Here is a 24,048-nt window from a genome sequence, read left to right on the forward strand (position 1 = left end):
TTGGGGAGTTTGCATAGGAAGACAAGAGAGTAATAAAGCTCAGAAAGTGAATTGAAAGAGAGGCTGGAATCACTAATATAGAGGTTCAGGCAGACAAGCAGTGAAGACATCATAATGAACTTGTTTTTAAAAAATGTTGCTGGCTTCCTGTTAGAGAACGAGGATATAAAATAAGCATCAGGGTGGGAAAAAAGACATCAAAAGCTATGGTATAAGCAGGAAGCTCAAAGAAAGGGAACAAATGCAAGGACCAAGATGTCAAACCAATATGCCAAACCAACATGCCATACAGGGACAATGACATTCAATGTACTCCAGACTGGGAAAGGTGATGGAAGTGTAGGCAAGGTGGTTTCAATTAGAGGAATAAACAGTCAAGTTTTCATTAATACCAATGATTTCTGTGCAATCATCCACAATAAATTAATGGGTGAACAGCACCTTTAACTTAAATGAGTGAACATTTTGAAGTGAAATGCAGAGAGGCAGTGACAGAGAACTGTGTGGATTGGCAAGTTCATAGAATCAGTGCTGGATGGGGCATGTTGGACACAAAAGGAGATTGGTGAACTTAGGGTGCTCTAGGAGGAAGAATGCCATCAAGACACTTGTCACTCCCTCCTTTGGGTCAGTCAGTCATAGGAGGTGTGACAAGTGCCTAAAATGGGCCTTTTGGCAATGCCAAAAGGAGCACAAAGAGACAGTAAATGTGCAATATACACATACAAAATAAATTGGCCTAGTTGTGCACAATTTATTACAACACATATGCTAAAGATGAATGGGAATCACCAAGAAAATAGGGCATGGTCCAGATTATAGTCAAGGCCCCAATGATGCAAAGGAGTTGATGCAAATAAGGTGGAGGCAGAAATCACATGGAGCATCAAAGCTCAGAAATTAGTCCTACAGCCCAGTGCCAAAAGCCAGAACCTACATTGATGACAACCTCTCCATGTAATTTAAATTTAGAAGGAAATATGCACAGTTAGAACCATAGGACACTACAGCACAGTTAGAACCATAGGACACTACAGCACAGAAGACAGGCCATTTGACCCTTCTAGTCTGTGCCAAAACGTTATTCCGCTAGTCCCACTTACCTGCACCCAGTCCATACCCTCCAGACCTCTCCCATCCATGTATCTATCCAATTTATTCTTAAAACTCAAGAGTGAGCATGCATTTACTACATCAGATGGCAGCCTGTTCCATACTCCCACCACTCTCTGAGTGAAGAAGTTCCCTCTAATGTTCCCCCTAAGCCTTTCTCCTTTCACCCTAAAGCCATGTCCTCTCGTACTTATCTCTCCTAATATAGGTGGAAAGGGCCTACTTGTATTAACTCTGTCTATGCCCCTCAATTTTGTAAACCTCTATCAAATCTCCCCTCATTCTTCTACGGTCCAAGGAATGAAGTCCTAACCCATTCAATCTTTCCCTGTAACTCAACTCCTGAAGACCCGGCAACATTCTAGTAAATCTCCTCTGCACTCTTTCAATCTTACTGATATCATTCCTATAGTTAGGTGACCAGAACTGCACACAATACTCCAAATTTGGCCTCACCAATGACTTATACAACCTCACCATAACATCCCAACTCCTACACTCAATACTTTGATTTATGAATGCCAGGATGCCAAAAGCCTTTTTTTTTTACAACCCTGTCTACCTGTGACACCACTTTCAGGGAATTATGTATCTGAACGCCCAGATCCCTTTGTTCCTCCGCACTCCTCAGTGCCCTACCATTTACTGTGTATGTCCTACCTTGATTTGTCCTTCCAAAATGCAACACAGGACAGCAAAAAAAGACAATTGCAAGAGTTAGAGTCTAGAAGCTGCAAAAATAAAATAGTCCGGAAGCTGAAGAATCAGTCAAACTAATGAACCAGTTGCAACCTATTCTTCTACGTAGACCATCAGAATCAAAGGTAACTTTCCATTGATCCCAAGAATGAAAGGGTTAAAATGTGAGGAGTGTTTGATGGCTTTGGGCCTGTACTCACTGGAGTTTAAGGAGGATGAGGGGGGATCTCATTGAAACCTACTGAATATTGAAAGGCCTGGACAGAGTGGACATGGAGTGGATGTTTCCAGTACTGGGAACACATTTTTGCTGGCAAGTCCATGTCGAATATGTGGAAAGTGTTTAAGGATCAAATACATAGAGTACAGGATAGGTATGTCCCACTTAGAAGGAAGGATATGAATGGCAAAATAAGGGAAGCTTGGATATCCAGAGAAGTGATGAACTTAGACAAGAAGAAAAAGGACAAGTATATAGAGCTTTGGAAGACAGACCACATGAGGACTATAAAGAAGCTAGAAATGTACTCAAGAAAGGAATTAGGAAAGCCAGGAGGGGCCATGAAAAGTCCTTAGCAAGTAGGATTAAGGAGAATCCAAAGACAGTCTATACCTACGTAAGGAATAAGAGGATAACAAGGGAAAGGGTAGGACCACTTAAGGATGAAGAAGGGAATCTATGTTTGGATGCAGAAGATGTGGATGAGGTTCTGAATGAGTATTTCTCTTCAGTATTTACCCAGGAAAGGGACATGCAGGATGCAGAAATTGGAACTGAGGGTGTAAACATGTTGGGACATTTAGAGGTCAAGGAGGAGGTAGTGCTAGGTCTCCTAAACAATATTAAGGTGTCAAGGAGGAGGTAGTGCTAGGTCTCCTAAACAATATTAAGGTGGATAAGTCCCTGGGGCCCAATGGGATATACCCCAGGTTACTGAGGGAGGTGAGAGAGGAAATTGCTGGGGCCTTGACCAATATCTTTGTATCCTCTTTGACCACAGGTGAGGTCCTGGAGGACTGGCAAGTGGCTAATGTTGTTCCTCTATTTAAGAAAGGAACAAGGGAAAATCCTGGGAACTATAGACTGGTGAGTCTCACGTCAGTTGTAGGGAGATTGCTGGAGAAAATTCTTCAAGATGGGATATATGAGCATCTGGAATCCAATGGCTTGATTAGGGAAAGCCAGCACGGTTTTGTGTGGGGCAAGTTGTGTCTTACTAACCTGGTTGAGTTTTTTTGACAAGGTGATGAGAGAGATTGATGAAGGTAGAGCTGTGGATGTCATCTATATGGACTTCAGTAAGGCATCTGACAAGGTCCTACATCACTGGTTAATCAAGAAAGTTCGAATGCATAGGGTCAGTGGAGAATTGGCTGTGTGGATCCAGAACTAGCTTGCCCATAGAAGACAAGAGGGTGGTGGTTGAAGGGACTTATTCAGGCTGGGGGCCTGTGAGTAGTGGTGTTCCACAGGGATCTGTACTGGGACCACGGCTGTTTGTAATGTACATAAATAACCTGGATGAGTATGTTGATGGGGGGTTAGTAAGTTTGCAGACGATACCAAGATTGGTGGAGCTGTGAATAGTGTGGAAGACTGGCGACGAATACAGTGTGATATAGATCAGCTGCAGATGTGGGCAGGTAAATGGCAGATGGAGTTTAACCTGAATAAATGTGAGGTGTTGCACCTTGGTGGGACTAATGTCAAGAGGCAGTACACTCTAATGGGCAAGACCCTTAACAGTGTTGAAGAGCAGAGAGACCTTGGAGTGCAAATCCATGGCTCACTGAAAGTGGCTACACAGATAGATAGGGTGGTAAAGGCAGCTTATGGAATGCTTGCTTTCATTAATCGAGATATTGAGTACAGGAGTCAAGAAGTTATGATGCATCTCTATAGAACTCCGGTTAGGCTGCATTTAGAGTATTGCATGCAATTCTGGTCACCTCACTAGACTTTAGAGAGGGTATAGAGGAGGTTTACTAGGATGCTGCCTGGATTAGAGGGCATGTGCTATCAGGAGAGGCTGGATAAACTTGGGCTCTTTTCTCTGGAGCGGCGGAAGCTGAAGGGTATAAAATTATGAGGGGCATAGATAGGGTAGCCAAGCAATATCTTTTTCCCATTATTGAGTGATCCGATACCAGAGGGCATGCATTTAAGGTGAGGGGGGTAGGTTCAGAATAGACATCAGGGGTACGTTTTTTTACTCAGAGAGTGGTGGATGCCTGGAATGCGTTGCCTGATGGGGTGGTGGAGGCAAATTCATTGGTGGCTTTTAAGAGGGGCTTGAAGGGCACATGAATGAGAGGAAAATGGAGGGATATGGACATTCTGTAGGTAGAAGGGATTAGCTATGTCAGTACAACATTGTGAGCTGAAGGGCCTGTTCTGTGCTGTACTGTTCTATGTTCTATGTACTGGGAGAGTCTAGGATCAGAGGGCACAGCCTCAGAATAGAAGGATGTCCCTTTAGAACAGAGATGAGGAGGAATTTCTTTTGCCAAAGGGCAGTGAATCTGTGGAATTCATTGTCACAGATGGCCATGGAGGGCAAGTCATTGGGTATATTTAAAGCAGAGGTTGACAGATTCTTGATAAGTAAGGGTGTCAAAGGTTACAGGGAGAAGGCAGAAGTAGGGGGTTGAGGGGGAAAGATAAATCAGCCAGGATTGAATGGTGAAGCAAACTCAATAGGCAGAATGGCCTAATTCTGTTCCTACGTCTTATGGTCTTCTTGCTTATTGGGTTCTGAAGCCAATGTAAAATCCACAAACTCTGCCAACATATGGGGCAGGTGGTGCCTGACAGGATAGCCAAGTGAATAGTTCGTGAGGAGGTCTGCTCCTTCTGCCGTTTTAAGCATGGCTTCTGTATGCTCCTAATGTATGGACTCGTAGGTTCTCAACACCCCAAGTGTTCCTTCACCACTTTGAGATTTCAATGGTCAAGAGCCAACATCAAAGCCTTAAGCCATGGAGGAAAAGTAGATTGAGGGAGAAGGGTTAGAAGAGGATCCATGGCATTTTAAGGATGTTACATAAAAGAGCTCTTCAGCCTAGGTGCAATGTGGAAATAAAAAGAAATGGGTAATCATGAGATCAACGACTGAAGCTCCTTTCTATTCCAGGCAAGAGGCCAATATGTAAACTTGAATCCTGTGACCTACTTCAGGGTTCTTACAGGAACTACCAGAGGCTATTTTTAATGGGTTGACAGGGCCAGAAAGTAGACTCAAACTCTGACTTGATGGCAGCCAAATACAATTTGTAACCACCCCACCACACACACACACGCCATTAAGGCACTAATCATCAGTTGAGTGTGTGGAAGCCAGCCCATTCCCCACATGAAACAAATAGAATCAGAATAGGACAACATGAAAGGAATCCAATCAGTACACCTGTTGAAAAAGTTAGTCTTGTATGTTTCCACACTAAGATCTCTGTTCTGCCTGGCATTTATAAATCTTGTCGTTTACAATAACTGATGCAAAGTGTTCACAGCTTGCCATATCATGTGAACTAATTCAAAACTCTAATGCACAACTAATCAGCTCTATATTTTTACTGCTCTTCACAGATTGTCAAAAAAGTTTGGAATGTTTAAAATGCATCACAAGTAGAGGACACATAGAAATGTAATACATAGCATCTTCAAATATACAAAGAGTGATAGTCATAAAGTTATACAGCACATAAACATACCATTCGGCCTAACTCGTCCACACCGACCAAGATGTCTATTCAAGCTTGTCCCATTTGCCTGCATTTGGCCTATATCCCTCTAAAACTTTTCCATCCATGTACTTGTCCAGATTTCTTTTTAACATTGTAATTTTATCCACCTTTACAGCTTCATCCATTTACTTGTCAGCTTCTGTGTGAAAGTTGCCCCCTCAGGTCCTGTTTAAATCTTTCCCCTCTCACCTTAAATCTGTGTCTTAGTTTTAGACTCCCCTACTCTGGGAAAAAGATTGTGACCATCCACCTTATCTCCGCCCCTTATTATCTTACGTACATCTATAAGGTCACTCCTTAGCCTCCTATCCTCCAGGGGAAAAAAAATTCTCATCTATCCAGCCTCTCCTTATAACTCAAGCCCTCCAGTCCCAGTAAAATCTTCTCGAATCTTTTTTTCCCCACCCTTTCTAATTTAATGAAATCTTTCCTATAGTTGGGCAACCAGAACTGCACATAATACTTCAAATGCGGTCTCACCAACATTTTGCACAACTGTAACATGACATCCCAACTCCTGTACTCAATGCCCCAACCAACAAAGGTAGGCATGCCAAACACCTTCTTTGTCTCTTCTACCTGTGTCGCCACTTTCAGGGAACCATGTACCTGTATCCTTAGGTCTCTCTGTTCTACAACATTTTCCAGGGCCCTACCATTTACTGTGCAAGTCCTGCTCTGGTTTAACTTAGCAAAATGCAACACCACACATTTGTCTGAGTTAAATTCTATCTACCATTTCTTGGTCCACTTCCCCAGTTCATCTACGTCTTGTTGTAATCTTAGATAACCGCTTTCTCTGTCCACACCACCACCAATTTTGATGTCATCCACAAACTTACTAACCACATTAACAACATCGTCATCCAAATCATTAATATAGATGACAAACAACAATGAACCTAGCACCAATCCCTGTGGCACATAACTGGTCACTGGGCTCCGATCTAAGTAACAACACTCTGCTACCATCCTCCATTTCCTTCCACCAAATCAATTTTGTATCCAGTTGGCTCACTCACCATGGATCCCACATGATCCAACCTTCCAGACTAGCCTACTACGCAGGACCTTGTCAAGTGTCTTGCTAAAGACTGTCCAGACAACATCTCCCACCCTGCCTTGTCGATCTTCAAACAAACTCAAAGTTGAGACAATTTCCCACACACAAAGCCATGCTGACTATCCCTAATCAGTTCTTGTCTTTCCAAATGCCAGTAGATCCTGTCCCTCAGAATTCCCTCCAGTAACTTTCCCACCACTGATGTTAGGCTTACTGGCCTGTAGATCCCTGGCTTGTCCTTGCAGCCCTTCTTAAATAAAGGCACATTAGCCACCCTCCAGTCTTCCAGAGCCTCACCAGTGGCTAAAGATGATGCAAATAGCTCTGCCAGGGCCTCTATAATTTCTTCCCTAGCTTATCAAAATACATGATCAGGCCCCAGGGATATCCACCTTAATATACCTCAGTACCATCAGTACCTTCTCTGTTGTAATGTGGATACGTTCCAATACATCACTATTAATTTCCCTCATTCCTTAGCTTCTCCGCAGTAAACACACGAGAAATATTCATTTAACACCTCGCCCATCTCCTGTGGCTCCACATATAGATGGCCACATTGATTCTTAAGGAGGCCTATTCTTTCCCTAGTTACCCTTTTGCTCTTAATATACTTGTAGAATCTCTCAGGATTCTCCTTTAGCTTATCTGCCAAAGTTATCTCATGTCCTCCTTTTGCTCTACTGATTTCCCTCTTAAGTGCACTTCTGCATCTCTTATACACCTCAAGGGATTAGCTTAATCCCAGCAGCCTATACCTAACACATGACTCCTTTTTCCTGACCAGAGCCTCAATATCCCTCATCAACCAGGGTTCCATCATCCTGCCAGCTTTGCCCTTCACTCTAACAGGAATATGCTGATCCTGAACTCTCCCTACCTCACTTTTAAAATCCTCCAAATTGCCAGACATCCTTTTACCTGCAAACAGCATCTCCCCATCCACCTTTACAAGCTCCTGTCTAATGCCTTCAAAATTTGCCATGCCCTCAATTTAGGATTTTAATTTGTGGACCAGTCCTATATTTTTCCATAATCATCTTAAAACTAAAGAATAAATGCAGTCTCAAACTTCTAAATGCACAAAGGTAGCAGGTGCACAGGAATACCATCATCATGTTTTCTTCAGTCACACACCAACTAGGAACAGTAGCATAGTGGTTAGCATAATGCTTTACAGCACCAGCGACCCGGGTTCAAATCCGGCCACTGTCTGTAAGGAGTTTGTACGTTCTCCCCGTGTCTGTGTGGGTTTCCTCCGGGTGCTCCGGTTTCCTCCCATATTCCAAAAGGCGTACAGGTTAGGAAGTTATGGGCATGCTATATTGGCGCCGGAAGCGTGGCGACACTTGTGGGCTGCCCCCCCCCCCAAAATCACTATGCAAAAGATGTATTTCACTGTGTGTTTTGATGTACATGTGACTAATAAAGATATCTCATCTTATCTTGGAATTATTGTTCCTCCTGATCAGTAATTCCCAAATCCCACTGAAAGAATAAATTAAAGATAGTTCAAGTTTCCTCTACACTATAAAGCATTTCAAGCACAAATGAGCTAGTTCAGGTGGAGTGGCTGCAACATAATGACCTATCAAGACAAAAAACACACAAGCTTCCAACGTGCAAATGTTTAAACTTACAGTGAAGTTTAAGGTTTTTCAAACTGAAAGGTTAAGTCACATACTTGTCAGGCTAAAAAATTATAACCTCCATTTTCAGATTTCTATTATTATTTTCTTTTCATTGTAAAATCAAAATGATTGCAGTTCAGTTTTCATCATGTTGCTATCAACTGACAAAATGTTATATTAAAAAAATCTATTGAACAAATGTCCCCAATGGAAAACTGAAATAATTGGGATTTCTATTCATTTTCCTTGATATGAAAATGTGATATTAATAACCTGCTTTCTAAAACTAGCATCCCATAGGACTGCATAAGCCAAAGAAAAAAAAGTATGCAATTTATCTGTTCTACATAAAATGTTAACGCAACTTAAAGTTGTGGACACAAATTTAGTATGAAAATCTGAAGGGATCACTAATGCTACAAGTGAGGAATTTTGCGCAAGTGTTTAAAGATGCTGATGTTTCTTTCATTTCAATTTATTCCTAATGCTTCAGAAAAGAACCATATATTGTAAAAGCAGAAGTATACTGATCCCCAATTTAAAGACAATTGTAGGAAACATGCCTAAGAGTGCAAAGATTTGCAAATGCTTCAATAAACCTAGTTATTAGACCAGCATATATTTATGATTGCAAATTTAATGAAGTATGTTTGTAGTGGAAATGTTTTACGATTACCTGAAACTGATTCAGTTTATTATTGCTGTTTCTTATTGGAATGCAGCTCTGATGATTCGATCACTGAGAGGCTGGGTTGGCCTAAAGTTGTCTCCTAAAATCCCATCACATCCTTCAGGTAGTTCTGCTCCCTTTATGTGGGAACGTACCCTTCTAAACTCTTCTATCTAGAATGAAAAATAAAATCAGATTCACAAGCAAGCAAAATTTAAAAAAACATTTAATAAATAATTATTTTAAGCAATTGATATCTTTACATCATCAGTATATTCTGATTTAGTGTGCCAATCATTACTACAGCAACATCCTTTCTATCTTGTACCTTTGGAGTAGTATAGTGACAAACTGTTTCAAGTTGTTCAGGATGCACAAATATAATGTGCAAACTTTATCAATATCTGCCCTTGTATCACAACCGTCGCTTCAGCATTAAGTCCTCCATTGACTTGATTATTCAGAGACAGCATCAAAGAACCAAGGGATAGGAGGCCATTAGAATCATCATGACCAGGTCAGTTTAAAAACCAAAGTTATCCTATCTAATCCCACTAGGTAGCTTTTGGTGTGCAGCCTCATAGGCTAGATAGGATTTACATCCCAGAAATGGACCATTGGCTCAACTAGTCCACTCAACCCTCCTCCCATATTTCCCCATCTAAATCTATCAGCATAACCCTCAATTCTCTTCCTCTTCATGTGTTTTCCCAGCTGCCCCTTAAACATATTGGTACTACTCACTTCAACTATTCCATGAGTCAATTTTCATCATCTGGGGTAAAGAGGTTTCTCCCAAATTCTCTATCAGATTTCTTTGTGACTATCTTACAATGATGATGTCTAGTCATGCTCTTCCACACAAGTGGAAACATTCTCACTGCATCCACTCGAACAAAACTCTTTATAATTTTAAGACCTTTGTCAGGTCACCCCTCAGCCTCCTTTTCTTTCGAGTAGAGACCTAATCTGTTCATCCTTTCATAATATGGTAATCAGAACAGTAGCTAAATATGGTTCAACATAACTTCCCTCATTTCAAATCTACCCTTCTAGAAATAAACGCTAGCATTTGGTTTGATTGCTTGTTTATGGCCTCGCTATCCTATGTGCAACTTTGAGAGATTGGTAAATTTGTACTGAGGTCCTTTTGTTCCTTTGTCCCAGATGGACTCCCACCTGTCCAGAGGTCTGACAATAGGGCACTGGCCCAAAATGATAACTCTGGTTCTCTCCTTGCAGATACTGCCTGAGCATCTTCAGCACTTTTTTTTTATTATAGAATCATATGGGTAGTGTATATAACAGAAAAATTAGCACCAAGTAAATTTTCGACAATATCTAACCAAAAGGAAATCTAGAAAATTCCTCAAATTAAAAGTGAAAGTAAAACAATCCATTTGCATAACAGGTCTAGGAAAAGGCAACTGTTCAAATAATAATTATGGATGTGTCAACAAGAAATAAGTCAGAAGCGGAAAGAGGCTCAGAACTTAATGTAGAATTAGCCCACACACTTTTAAACCAGCGACGTCCCAAAAGACCTCATAATCATGAATAAAGCTATCAGCCATTTCTGATGTTGGATTCTGATGCTCCTCAGCAACTAAAGAGGCTAGCACCAGTAGAAGAATGCAGGCTTGCACCCTTAAACATGAGGTGCATTGGGCAAATGGTGTTGGAGGCACTCCATAGCTGGGAGAATGCTGGGACAGAAGATGGCTGTCCAAGACAGGGATCATTTTATTCCCATGCTTTAGTGCCACTGACGTGACTGCCTTGCTAAACCAGTCCAAAGGGCAATTGACAGCTAATCAAATTGATGCATTCATCTACTGCCACAAAGAGGCCAGACTGGGGCAAGGTCAGATTTCCTTCTATGAAGGACATTAGTGAACTATTTGCATTGTTAAAATAATCCTGTAGTTTCACAATCACTAAAACAAATACTATTATCTTCCAGGTTAGTTATTAACTAAATTTAAATGGTGGGATTTGAATTTGGGTCTTTGCAACATTAGTCCAGGCCTCTGGATTACTAGTCCTGTTATGCAACCACTGTGTTACCATGCCCCATGAATTCCTTCTTTCAAAATAAAGAGGACTTACCAATCAGATGTCATTTAGACAGAACAAAGAAAAACATAAACGTATAATCATAAAACTAAACCTCTTTCCTCAAACAGCAATGAAGGTCACATTGGCCGACAGTTAAAATATTCCCTCCTAACACATTCTGGGAATTCAGAAATGTCTGAATTGTGGCAGATGCTATCAAAACTATTGTTGGCCATTAAAATTGTGCAAGAATTGTGTATTATTCGATTTCCAATGGTTTATACCTGTATTATTTGGAGGCAGTATTTTACTACAAAGTATTTTACTGACAATACAATATACAAACTGCTATCTGTATTAATTACACATGATCAGCTGCTAGAGCACAAAAAACTTTCAGATTACAGCAGTGGGACGAATCTCAAACAACAAAGAGATGGAGTACAGGAACAAGACAGAGACTCTTGTGACATGGTGTCAAGACAACAACGTCTCCCTCAATGTCAGCAAAACAAAAGAGCTGGTCATTGACTTCAGAAAGTGAAATGGAGTACACGCCCTTTCTGTATCAATGGTGCCGAGGTGGAGATGGTTGAGAGCTTCAAGCTCCTAGGTGTAAATATCACCAACGATTTGCCCTGGTCCAGCCATGTAGACGCTATGGCCGAGACAGCACAACAGCACTCTACTTCCTCAAAAAGCTCAGGAAATTTGGCAAGTCCTTGATGACCCTCACCAATTTTTACAGATGCATTACAACTTGGTATGGCAGCTGCTCTGCCCAAGACCACAAGAAATTGCAGGGAGTTGTAAACGCAGCCCAGTCTATCATGAAAACCAGCCTCCACTCCATTGTCTGTCCACACTTCCCGCAAAGACCCCTCCCATCGGGCAGAAGATACAAAAGCTTGAGAACATGTACCACCACACTCAAGGACAGCTTCTCCCCCACTGTTATAAGACTCTTGATTGGACCTCTCACTATAAAAATGAACTCTTGATCTCTCAATCTAGTCATGGCCCTTGCACTTTATTTGTCTACCTGCACTGCACCTTCTCTGTAACTGTAACACTATATTCTGCATTCTTTGTTTCCTTTTTGTACTACCTTGATGTACTTGTGTATGGAATGATCTGTTTGGATGGCATGCAAAGAAAAGCTTTTTACTGCATCTCGCTACACGTGACAATAATAAACCAGTACTTAAGATCCCTTTTCACGATTTTCATAAAAACATGGAATTTATTGCTTGGATTTATTTTTGCTTAATCCAAACATGCTTAAAATTGAGATTGCTTCATAGGGAACATACCTAGGTTACTACCATAATATCTTTCCAAAAAGGAAGGTTTGACTGCATGATAATGGGTGGATAGTTTTTGAGCCGACCTCCCAGCCACACTGACCCACCCCCAGGCTATCCCTCCAACTGCACAATATCTTTATGGCTACAAATCTGCCAAGGCTTTAATTTTGCAGCTGTCCTGTGAGCAGAACAGTCTGAAGCTGGTGACATGTTCTAAGATCCTGTCCCCAGTATTGCCCTGACTACCTCTGCTGTCAATGGCCTGTTTTCTGATGTCAATGATCATAAGATGCTTAAAAACAGTTAAAATTTATTTAAATAATTGAAATTAAAAACTACAAAAAAAACATGCAAGCATTAAGCTACTGTTATTTAAAAGAATACACAGTGATAGAAACAAAAATAAACTTACTTTTAATGAATGAATGAATTCACCAGCTATAGTTTATGCAAGGCGAGGAACCAGAGAGGAAATATATCCAACCCTCAACCCAGTAAGTCATGGAGTGGAGCAAGGAGTCAAGATGTGCCTGCATCTAACACATTCCATACTTTTGAGCTATAAAACCATCAGTCAGCAGTCAGAGCAACCTGGCCCAATGTATTGAATAGGACCAAATACTTGAGGAGTGTAATTAATCAATATATAGCTCATGAAAAGTTAAAAGATGTTTTGAGCCAAAAACTGACCTGAATACAAACATTTTTGGTTGGCATGGAATTAAAATACTGTGATATACTAAACAAGAAATTTATAAGAGAGGGATGAGTGAAATTAATTTTCAATGTCTTTGGGATAAGGGCTAGCACAGCCTTCACCAATGAAATTTTGTGGGTTCAATGCCAAATTCACTGACATACACAAGGTTGATGGAAGAATGTATTCGCAATTCACTTTTTGTTCTGTTGGATTTCGAAGCTCATTATTGTCAATGTTTTCAATGAAAGCCATCAAAATTCACAACTCAAATTTTATTTAAAAGTCTATCCTTGCCAGGTGAGATAAAAATATCCCATTGTATTGTTCAAACAAAAAACAAGCATTATTCCCCGACGGTTTGGCAAACTAACATCAATAAAACATTAGCTGGTCAATCTCATAGGTGCTAATGGTGTCTTGTTCCGCACAAGAGTGGTTTCTCAATTTCCTGTGTTCCAAGAGCAACTATAAAGTATTTCATTGACTGTAAAGCATCAGCAATATCTTGAAGTTGTAAAAGGTGTTAATTAAATAAAAATTCTTTCTAATCCTGCTAAATGTTACAGGATGAAGTACTTGCATTAAATTAAGATAATTTGAATAATAATTCAATTCAGTCATAGATGGTTAAAATTTAATAGCCATATTTCTAACTTCTATCTAAAATTGAGGCTAAATAGACAATTTGCCTCATTACACAGCTTCAAACAATGACATCTACCAGCTGAACTAAAGTGGAAAACACATGATTTTTTTTTGTTTGATCCCAATGATCACATAGCTGCAGTTGAAAAAATAAGTGATACAAGTCAACCATTTCATCTTTGACATTTGCTTTGAATCCATGCAGGTGGTAGACTCCTAAGGCTGTAACCTTTACTTAAAAGATAAAGCTCAAGAAAGGCAGATTTTGTGCTTCATTTTATACCTGCAGCTGAGAGATTGTTAAAGGGTATCGGAATAGTATCCAGGTCACGTTTTCACTGCATGGAGGGATGGTTAGAGAGCCTTCATATACCCAGTAGTCTCGAAGGAGCGGATCTAAAACATTTACAAAATATGAGAAATTGGAGACATTCTTTGTGCAAACTGCCTCGCTTGATGCTTTATTACTTTGAATTATATTTTAAGTATTATAAATAAGAACTTACCAGGAAGTAGTGTGTTAGGATTAAAACATGGAATGGTTTTCAATTTTCCCTAAAAACATAGCCAAAAATGAAAATTACACATTGTCATTTGGACAAAATTCACACAGCAGTTAAAATGAAAATATACTCCTAGAAATTCATCCACAGTTGGTAGCAATAAATACACTATGAGGCAAGGATTCAGGTGCTCCGATCCACTTTCTAAATTCAATTCCAGTGAAGTCAATGGAACCAAATTTTACAAAGTGAAACAGAATGACCTCCTAAGTAACAGTTTTGTATCAGTCATAATCTTAGCTCAAGCTAATATAACCATTTTAACAAGAGTTCACAATTCACAAGCAACATTTGGAAGCCAATCCAAATAATCTAAGAATTTTCCCCTCTGTGAACAAAATTTACTTTAAAAATTCATCTATACAATTTGTTCCAATATTGCTGCCCAATTCCTATAATGGATTCTTTCCAATTAATTTGCATCTCTTCTTGCTCTCTTAAAGATGTCAATTCCATCTGAGATACAGTTCAATTATCTTTCATGTGTGGTCTTGAGAGAAATTGCACACAGGATATGTGACTAGATAGTTCAGTTGCCAAGACCTTCCCCCACCTCTATCTCACTGAGGTCCACAGACAGAAGATGGGAAGTGTCTGAGGTCCAGTTCCAGTTCCCTTGCTTAAATATCCAATACCAATTTAGGAGTTAGTTTAGCACCTAGCATCTACCACAAGCTCTGATTTCCACAGTTATACGTGTTCACCCACCCTGTTTCATACGAGGAGATCCATTCTGCCAATGTCTCTATCTCTATTGCATCTGGTCCACAATGCCACCTTCCACACCAGCACTTCTAATAGGTCTTCCATTTAACTCATCCTTAGACTCCCCTCTATCATTGTTGAAAGCGCCCTTGACTATTCCATTTCAGGCACATCTGTTCTCCCTCTTCCTCCCACTCAATAACCAGAACAGGATTCCACAGTCAGTGGGTCCAATCTTCTAAACAGAATTAATCACTTTAGTACAAGTCAAATAAGGATATAAAATAGTACATAATTGAATTTTATCAGCTTCCCTCTGGACTTAAATAATGTTATTTTCCACTTGACTTTTTTCTACCTGCACACAAGTTGATGGTATATATTCTGGACTTTCTGAATGGGCCTCCAAGCTATTTACCTTCACAGTTTTGCCAGCTCACAAATATTCTTAACTGTCCCTAACTTCAATGCTTCCATCCAAACCAACATAGAACATTGACGATACCAGGCAATCTGTAATATACACAAACATCTAGTCATGCATGAAAAAAACAAAATGAAAGGAATTGTAGTTCTTCATTATAATCCTATCCTACTGCATTCAAGAGTCATCCAAATCCCTAAACACAATGGTACAGCATTCCTGCACCAAAAGAATTTCTACAATGGTGTCCCGTGATCATTAATACCTCCCCAGGCGAAAGTCACAATACTTCTTTCACAGCAAGTTTCTCTACTCAGTTTATTTAAAGAATGATAACCCTAATGCCACCAAATAGCGCCAATCAATAACAATCTTGCATGACTCATGTATAGAAAATGAACGCAGATACAACAAAACCCATATACAGAGGAAGAAAAATAATGAAGAAACAATTTGCTTTTGGAACTATGTTAACTTGCATGGGTATCATTAGGATATCTTGTAGTACATTCTTCTAGAGCTTGATAACATCATTAAGTATCACATACTGCACAACACTAGCATCCAAGTGAGGACCACCTAGAGCCAAGACCAAGGAGACATTCAGAATAACCTGATGGATATCACTGCAGAAACAGGCAAGAACATCCATATGCCAGATCCTCATTAACAAGATGTTCACCTACTTGTTTGAGATGCAGTTCACATACATTGCCGACACAGATAGGAACACCCAGTGCAGCAAACCCATTGCCTCTGCACAACATTAATAAAATCTCAGTTTTGAAGCCACAGTGTGCTATACTTCACAGAAACAGAACCAAGGCAAATAAAAACAAAGCATTTGTCTTGAAGTGAGCAGTAGATGGGCATTTATGGCCACATTTTACGGTCAACAGAAAGAATACCTGTGGTTCCCCCAGTGGGGAACTCGCAGGGGAGCAAGCCAGCTTGATTTTCAGTAGCCTCACCCCCTAAAAACAAAACATTTGATAACCAGTTTTGATAACCAGTTATGCCACACTACAGTTTAGCCCAAACCAACAAGTAGTTAAAATAAAGGTTTTTGAATCAGAGACAGAGAAATATTCAAAATTTAAAACTACTAAAGCTATTAAAAACAAACAATTTAAAATCTAAATTAGCTATTACAATTCTTCCCTGCTATTGAAGTAAAGCAGGTTCAACATGACACATTACGTTCATGTGGATTTCACATCACAAGTGGTGGGGAATTTCATAAAACGTCAGTAAATCATTGACCTCAACTTCTGGACTTCCACTTTAGCATTTGGATCGTTAAGTCACTTTTTCAGTGAAGAAATACTTACATGGCCCCACAAAGTCCAAGCAAATGTTCCCCAATCTAATGCTTTTGGTAGGAGAGTACAGCAAGTCTTCCAGAATGTGTTGCAAGTATATTTTATTAGGCACCTCCCCATTGCAGGCATGAAAGAAGTGACTGGTTGCTGGACGTACATGATGTTTCTTGGAATGGAGTTGTCTCTGGACATCCAATAGCAGATGAGCATCTGCTGTAACTAAGTACATGGCATTTTTTTGATACTTCAAGTCAGGAAGTTGTAGGTTTAAGTCCCACTTCTCAGATGTGATGGGTTGAATTACCTCCTGCCCCATTAAAAACTTTTATTCTGCGATTCTGGGGTTTAAGCACAAAATCTAACCTGAATGCCGAGGTAGTGCTTCATTGTCAGAGATGTTGTTCTCCGAATGAGGCATCAAATCAAGGACTAATCTGTCCCCTCAGATAGGTGTATCCATGATGCAGTGGGTCACATTTTATCCCTCAACCGACATCACCAAACAAAAAATTCTGCTCATTATCACACTGCTGATCTTTTGGACTTTGCTGTGCACAAATTCAATGCTGCATTTCTTAGATCACAAAAGGTACATTGAGGATATCCAAGGGATAAGAAAAGCAATATAAAATGGATGTGCAATAGATTGTATTCCTTTCTGGCATGTCTTTTGTCATTTCAGTGAAAGTCAGTTTGCCAAAATGTAATGCTACCTGAGAAACAGCAACGTGATCAGTAGCCACTGTGGCTACTTCATCGTGCCCAGTGATTTGTGCGTGAGCAAATCACTGACAGGTTTGCTATTATGTACATTAGATGTATTGAAGTTATTGACATCAAAGCAGAACCAATAGATATGCTCCTTCTCCAAACAGCAGTAGGCTATGTGACCTATATGGTTCAAGCTGAATTTTTATTGTGCCAACTATTTGTGTTTTGTTTACCCAATTAAATGCTACTTTCCTCTTCCCTACTTGTACATTTAAACCCCAGTCACCTGTGCTAACTTCCTTTACCTAATTTATATTACAAGGATGTTGAGTCATCCATCAGATATTTTTGTTCTTTCTGCAGGAAAATGATTTATAGCTTACCTTGTACTGAATTTCCTGAAGGATTTCAGTGACTGCCTTTAGACCCAAGTGCTCCTTTCCTATCTGTGTCAAACAAAAAATAGGCATTTATGCACAATTACCATAAACCAGTGTGAAAATGTGAGGAAATAAAAACTCAAATCATTCATACAGGAACAAATGGACTGTCCTACATTAAAATATTGTATTGATTAATAATATTTGTATATTACACATAACCTTGAATCTCATCATAACTTGTTTTATCTGCAATAAATCACCATATATCAACACTGAGGAACATTATGTCACCGACTAGAAATAAAATACATTTTATTAAGCTGCCATGCAGATGTTAGTTTTAAAATTAAAACAACTGATTCATACCTTAAGACTGAAGAAAACATTTAAATGATCAGATTCAATTGAAATAAGGAAACAAATCATATATTAATACCCAACTTTTTTTTGTAAACACACATGTAAAATTTGTTTCTTTCTATGCTACTGAAGGCAGGAGATAAAACACTTCCCTTAACCATTCTTATGTCACATATATTGGTGACAACAGAACAGTTGCAAGGCTAAGTAGGCTCTTCATAGTTCTCTAGCTAATGATGGTGTGAGGGAAGGGAAACAAATACATTAAGAAGTAACTCAGTTGTACAGAAGTGTTCTAATGACATGGTCAGGGATGGGCTGGGTTGAGGGGAAAATGAGGCACATTGCAGAAAATTGCAAACTTCTGCTTTAGATTTCAGTCTCCATAGCTATACTTAGCCATCATTTACAAGGATTCTGACCCAGTTTTAAATGCCTTTGGACTAACTGGCAATTCCTGTAGAGTTCGGAACTAAGCTTTTCATTTAGCCATGTCACTCAGTATAATTTGCACATGGAATTTGATGAATAGGTACAGCAAGACTCACCACAACATAATGCTAATAGGGCATGGCAGAAGAACAAAGAGGCATTAAGGCAAGAATCACCTTGCACATCCCTTACTCTGTACACATTGGTATGCAAAACTCCCTGTTTCTACCCAATTAATACTTGTTTCTCCTACTTTGCATACTTGATGCATCAGAGAAAACTTCACTTTACCTCCTGTTGACATACATTACTCCTCAAAAGTTGCCTCTTCACTTATAATTATTCCTCCTCTCAGCCACGTATGCTTCTGCTTCCTAACATCATGCACACTATAGCGCCAAGTATGGCAAGACTGAGCAAAGATGAGTTTTTGAGGCAAGACACCAACCAGGCCCACAAGGGGAAGGAATGAACCTCTCACCCAGAATACGAAGTAAACCATCTCCTGCCATTATTTTTTTCCATATCAATCAGAAAACTTGGCTATTAGCACTAGGCAGGCTCATCTCAAAAACACACTTTTACCATACCCTGTCAAACTGCTAAGCACAGTTTACATATATAGGTCACAGCAGTATTCATGCCAAACACGAGAACACTCAGCAACTTTGATGCATTATCCAATCTGTTCTGAAGCCAATATTCATTAAATAAAAGACACTTCTTAACAAAAAAAGAAAACTGATGATTGTATCTCAGCCCTGGTAGAAGAGCCACAGAAATCATCACCCCAAATGACTTGAGAGCAGTGCACTGCAGGACATGCCTAGCATATACCAGCAGGAATAAGTGACAAGAACAAGCAGAGGGTTAACTTGACGACCAAGGGAACGTTTGTCTGCTTAGCAGAGGGTGTTATTGCTTTTGAAAAGATTTTCCACATCTTCCATTCATTCTCAGCATTGCTACAGATTATTCAATGTCCATTGTGTCCCAGTTACCAACCTTAACTACTTAACTGCACATTTCCACTTCCTTCACAACCGCTTTGAGAATGCAAAAATCATCAAGTGCTGGGAAAGGTTATGGACACACTTTTTACTTTAAAAATTATTATTCAGTCATCAATTATCTACATCTGCTTATACTTTTTCTGCACCTTATATTTTCTAGTAAGCTTAGGTCAATGTCATCCATATACTGGTTACTAGAAGCAGAAGACCTTTCATCCTTTTTGTCTATCCCTTGCAAAGTTTCATCACTAAACCAATCTTACCAGGCACTGTAATGATAAGACCCACTCAATAATAGCACAATTGCTCATATATTCTGGATTAATAATAATGTCTTATTCCCATGTGGAGCTGGATTGTTTCTGTCCAATTAATACTTCCTTCCCCTACTTTAATACTTGATCATGAGTCAGCAGAGAAAACTTCACGTTACCTCCTGTTGACATACATTCCTCCTCAAAAAGTTGCTTCTGTACTCATAATTATATATCCTCTCAGCCATACATACCACTGCTTCCTAACATTAAAGTGCCAAGTATGGCAAGACTGAGTAAAGGTGAACTTTGAGGCAAGACCCTTACCAGGCCCAAGATCCAGCTTCACAAATTATATATGCAGTCAACCAATGCCACATTCTCAAGACTTCAAATTTACTTCATATTGAACTTCAACAAGTTAAAAGTAATTACAAATATAAAGCACCTTACATAGTTAATAACTTAATTACAAAAAAACAATTTTCAATTTGTAATTACTTTAACTTTCAGAACAAGCTTGCGCTATTCACTATCAACTCCCCTGTGCAAATCCTTCATGATACTGTATTTTTTTAATGTGTTTTTTATGCTAAAATGTAAAAAAGAGGCACTCACATATCCTACTCTGTTAGTTATTGTCCCTAGTATCTGCCTGGTCATACACCAGACCTTAATTGAGTTTGTGCACACATTTTGCAGAGTGATATTTAGCAACAGAAAGACAAGTCAGTCACCAACTAGTGAATGAAAGTGGGGGAAATGACTTTCCTAGTGACTTCGCTTACTTCAAATTGCTTCACCTTTACTGTTTCAGTTCCAAAATGCTGGACTGGATAAAAAGGTTTTGCCTTTTAATTTCCATATGGGTATTAAAAATAACTGCAATACTACAAAAAAAATGAAACATCTGTTTGTTTCAGAGCCACATAAAATGTAATTCTTCTCTCATGTGGCTTTGCTCCTTTCTTTGTTTTTCTTTATTCCACACATAACTTCTATTTCATTTTTAACGCAATAATCCGTCTTCTCTCTTTTGTTCTTTGTGACCATCTTTTTTATTGTTTTAAATCTTCTCTTGCAGCAGGATTTCAGGAGTTGATCTTCTGGATTCAACAGGATATGCAGCTTCCTTACTGATAAAACAACAGTCAGAACGTCTGTCTCCCAATCACACTGGTGCTAACTCCATTTAAATTAGTAGGGGTGCCAGACTCTATGGGGATGCTTGCACTGTTTCTGCCACACTGGGTCGATGCCCTTCCCATTCCATTTGTGTCACTCAGATCAGCTGGTTTTGTGAAGAATAGAGAAACAAAGGACAGCAGATGCTGGAATCTAAATGAAAAACATGATGATGCTGGAGGAACTTAGCAGGCCAGGCAGCATCCGTGGAGAAAAGCAGGCGGACAACGTTTCAGGACTGATATGACGGTCCTCGGCCTCCTCCACTGCCAGGAGAATTCCAAGCACAAACTGGAACAACAGCACCTCATTTTCTGTCTTGGAACCTTGCAGCCTAATGCCATGAATATTGAATTCTCCCACTTTAGGTAATCCCCATCCCCCCTTCCCCACAAACCCTGCTTCTTTTCTTCCCCCACTCTCTCCTTACCTTTGACCTATCCCCCAGTGGATCTGCTCTCCCCTCCTCCCCCGCACCTGCCTATCACTATCTCTTACCTGCATCTACCTATCACATGACATGGTGTCATGACAACAACCTTTCCCTCAATGTCAGCAAAACAAAAGAGCTGGCCATTGATTTCAGGAAAGGGGGCGATGCACATACACCTGTCTATATCAACGGTGGTGAGGTCGAGAGGTTTGAGAGCTTCAAGTACCTAGAAGTGAACATCACCAATAGCCTGTTCTGGTCCAACCACGTAGATGCCAAGACCAAGAAAGCTCACCAGCACCTCTACTTCCTCAGGAGGCAAAAGAAATTTGACATGTCCCCCTTGATACTCACCAACTTTTATTGATACACCATAGAAAACATCCTATCTGGATGCATCAGCTTGGTATAGCAACTGCTCTGCCCAGGACCACAAGAAACTGCAGAGTTGTGGACACAGCTTAGTACATCATGAAAACCAGCTGCCCCTCCATGGAGAAACAAAGGACTGCAGATGCTGTAATCTAGATGAAAAACTCTATGATGCTGGAGGAACTCAGCAGGCCAGGCAGCATCCGTGAAGAAAAGCAGGCAGTCAACTCCAGTGTCCTGAAAAAGGGTCCTGACCCGAAACATTGACCACCTGCTTTTCTCCATGGATGCTGCCTGGCCTGCCGAGTTCCTCCAGCATCAGTGTTTTTCATCTCCCCTCCATGGACTCAGTCTATACTTTTCACTGCTTCGGTAAAGCAGCCAACATAATCAAAGGCCCCACCCACCTGGGACATTCTCTCTTCTCCCCTCTCCCATCAGGCAGAAGATACAAAAGCCTGAAAACACATACCACCAGGCTCAAGGACAGCTTCTATCCCACTGTGATAGGACTATTGAACTGTTCCCTAGTACGATAAGATAGACTCTTGACCTCACAATCTACCTCATTATGACCTTGCACCTTATTGTCTACCTGCACTGCATTCTCTCTGTAGCTGTGACACTTTACTCTGCATTCTGTTATTGTTTTATCTTGTACTACCTCAATGCACTGTGTAATGAATTGATCTGCATGAATGGTATGCAAGTTTTTCACTGTACCTTAGTACAAGTGACAATAATAGACCAATTCCAATTAGCAATGTCTACATAGGTTTGGCTTCACCCAAGAGTCCTCACTGAAATGAGATCCCCCCTGCAACCTCACGTACAGTCTCAAGTGCCTGTACTGCCTTGCAAATAATAGTCAAGGTCACAGTCACTCTTGGCTTTTACCAGTCTTGGGATCATTCCAGGCTATTGTCGTTGATCTCCGCCATATCCTAGTTTTATGTTCACTACTGTATTCAGGGAAGTCATCCAAGCTCCATATTCAAACAGAAAATACACTCCACTTTTCTTTCAGCCCACAGAAGCAAATCACGTGAGCACAAGGATCTGCTACCACTGCAGGCTTCTCCAAAGTGCAGACATTTGTACATTGCACTCTGACATTTTACATTTCACTGTTACATTTTACATAGATTTGCCTAGCAACCTCTTGCCAGGAGCATTTGACTGTAGCGATGGAGGGTCTCTCGGTTCCTTTGTACGAAGGAGATCCCTTCAGCTGGTAATGGTCTTCATCAATCTGACCAGATCGTTTGAATACTATCCTTCCTTGGAACCCAAGCACTCTTCAGGGAACTTCACAAGTTAAGAATCCAATCTTTATGGAAAGTTTAAAGACAGAGTTAGGATGACACAAAACACCTCAGATGTTAAAGTGTCTATCTTTTTTTTTACACACACCCTAAGACTTTGCACACACTTCTACGATCTAGCTGAAGCTGTTTATTGGATGATCTGCTGGCACATTATACATGGCCAGAACAAGGTAAATAACAACAAAACAACATTCTCTGGTCTACCTCCTACCCCTAGCACAGGCAAGGGTGAATGCTCACTCGAGGCAAGCTCCCCTCTTAGCCATACACCACCCTGACTTGGAAGTGTATGATCATTCCTTCATCAGTGCTAGATCCAAATCCTGAAACTTCATAAACAACTGCATAATTGACATTATGCCAACACAAGAACTATAATGCTCAAAAAGACAGTTCACTGACACTTTCTCAGCAGTAATTAAAAATGGGCATTAAACATGCTAGCTTTGCCAGAAACACACACATCCTGTGAATGAATTTTAAAAAAGGGTTGTAACGATATTTACCTGAACAAACAAAGCAATAATTGCTATTCCATTTTTCTTCCCCAAAGCTTCATCAATGCTATTAAACAAAGTTGAGTTCCAATGGATAAGGTGGAGCTGCAAAATATAAATATTGTATACATCAGGAAAAAAAACAAAAAAAAAACACATATTTGAATTTGGAAACCCAAAATAAAGATTTTTTTTTTAAGTATTTTCTACTGGGTCTAAGGAAACAAAATCTTTTACTCTTGAATTTGATTGAAAGAAAACTAATACAGAATAAAACAAAAATAATCCCAGCCTTCTTCTGTGTCACTTTTGCTGCCAGAACACAACAGGATCAGAAGCTTGCCTTTCCTTCATATTGGGGCCAAACTCATCGTAAACCAGGGCAAAATGTAACATGCTGCACTAGTTCAAAAGGGTCAAGTTCAGTAAATAATTT

The 24,048-nt window shown here is 39.9% G+C and overlaps 1 protein-coding gene across 1 annotated transcript in view; it reads right to left on the minus strand.

The window, feature by feature from the left end:
• ca8 (carbonic anhydrase VIII) overlaps positions 1-24,048 on the minus strand; it is a 52,253-nt gene that overhangs the window by 10,965 nt on the left and 17,240 nt on the right. The window contains exons 5-9 of the mRNA XM_052023387.1: positions 23,622-23,717; positions 17,739-17,801; positions 14,137-14,185; positions 13,914-14,026; positions 8,927-9,093 (exon numbers count right to left, since the gene is read on the minus strand). Coding sequence (XP_051879347.1) covers positions 8,959-9,093; positions 13,914-14,026; positions 14,137-14,185; positions 17,739-17,801; positions 23,622-23,717 — 456 coding nt within the window. The 3' untranslated portion in view covers positions 8,927-8,958. The remainder of the gene's footprint in view (positions 1-8,926; positions 9,094-13,913; positions 14,027-14,136; positions 14,186-17,738; positions 17,802-23,621; positions 23,718-24,048) is intronic.

The sequence above is a fragment of the Pristis pectinata genome, chromosome 9 (genome assembly GCF_009764475.1).
Source record: "Pristis pectinata isolate sPriPec2 chromosome 9, sPriPec2.1.pri, whole genome shotgun sequence".
Taxonomy (NCBI): domain Eukaryota; kingdom Metazoa; phylum Chordata; class Chondrichthyes; order Rhinopristiformes; family Pristidae; genus Pristis; species Pristis pectinata.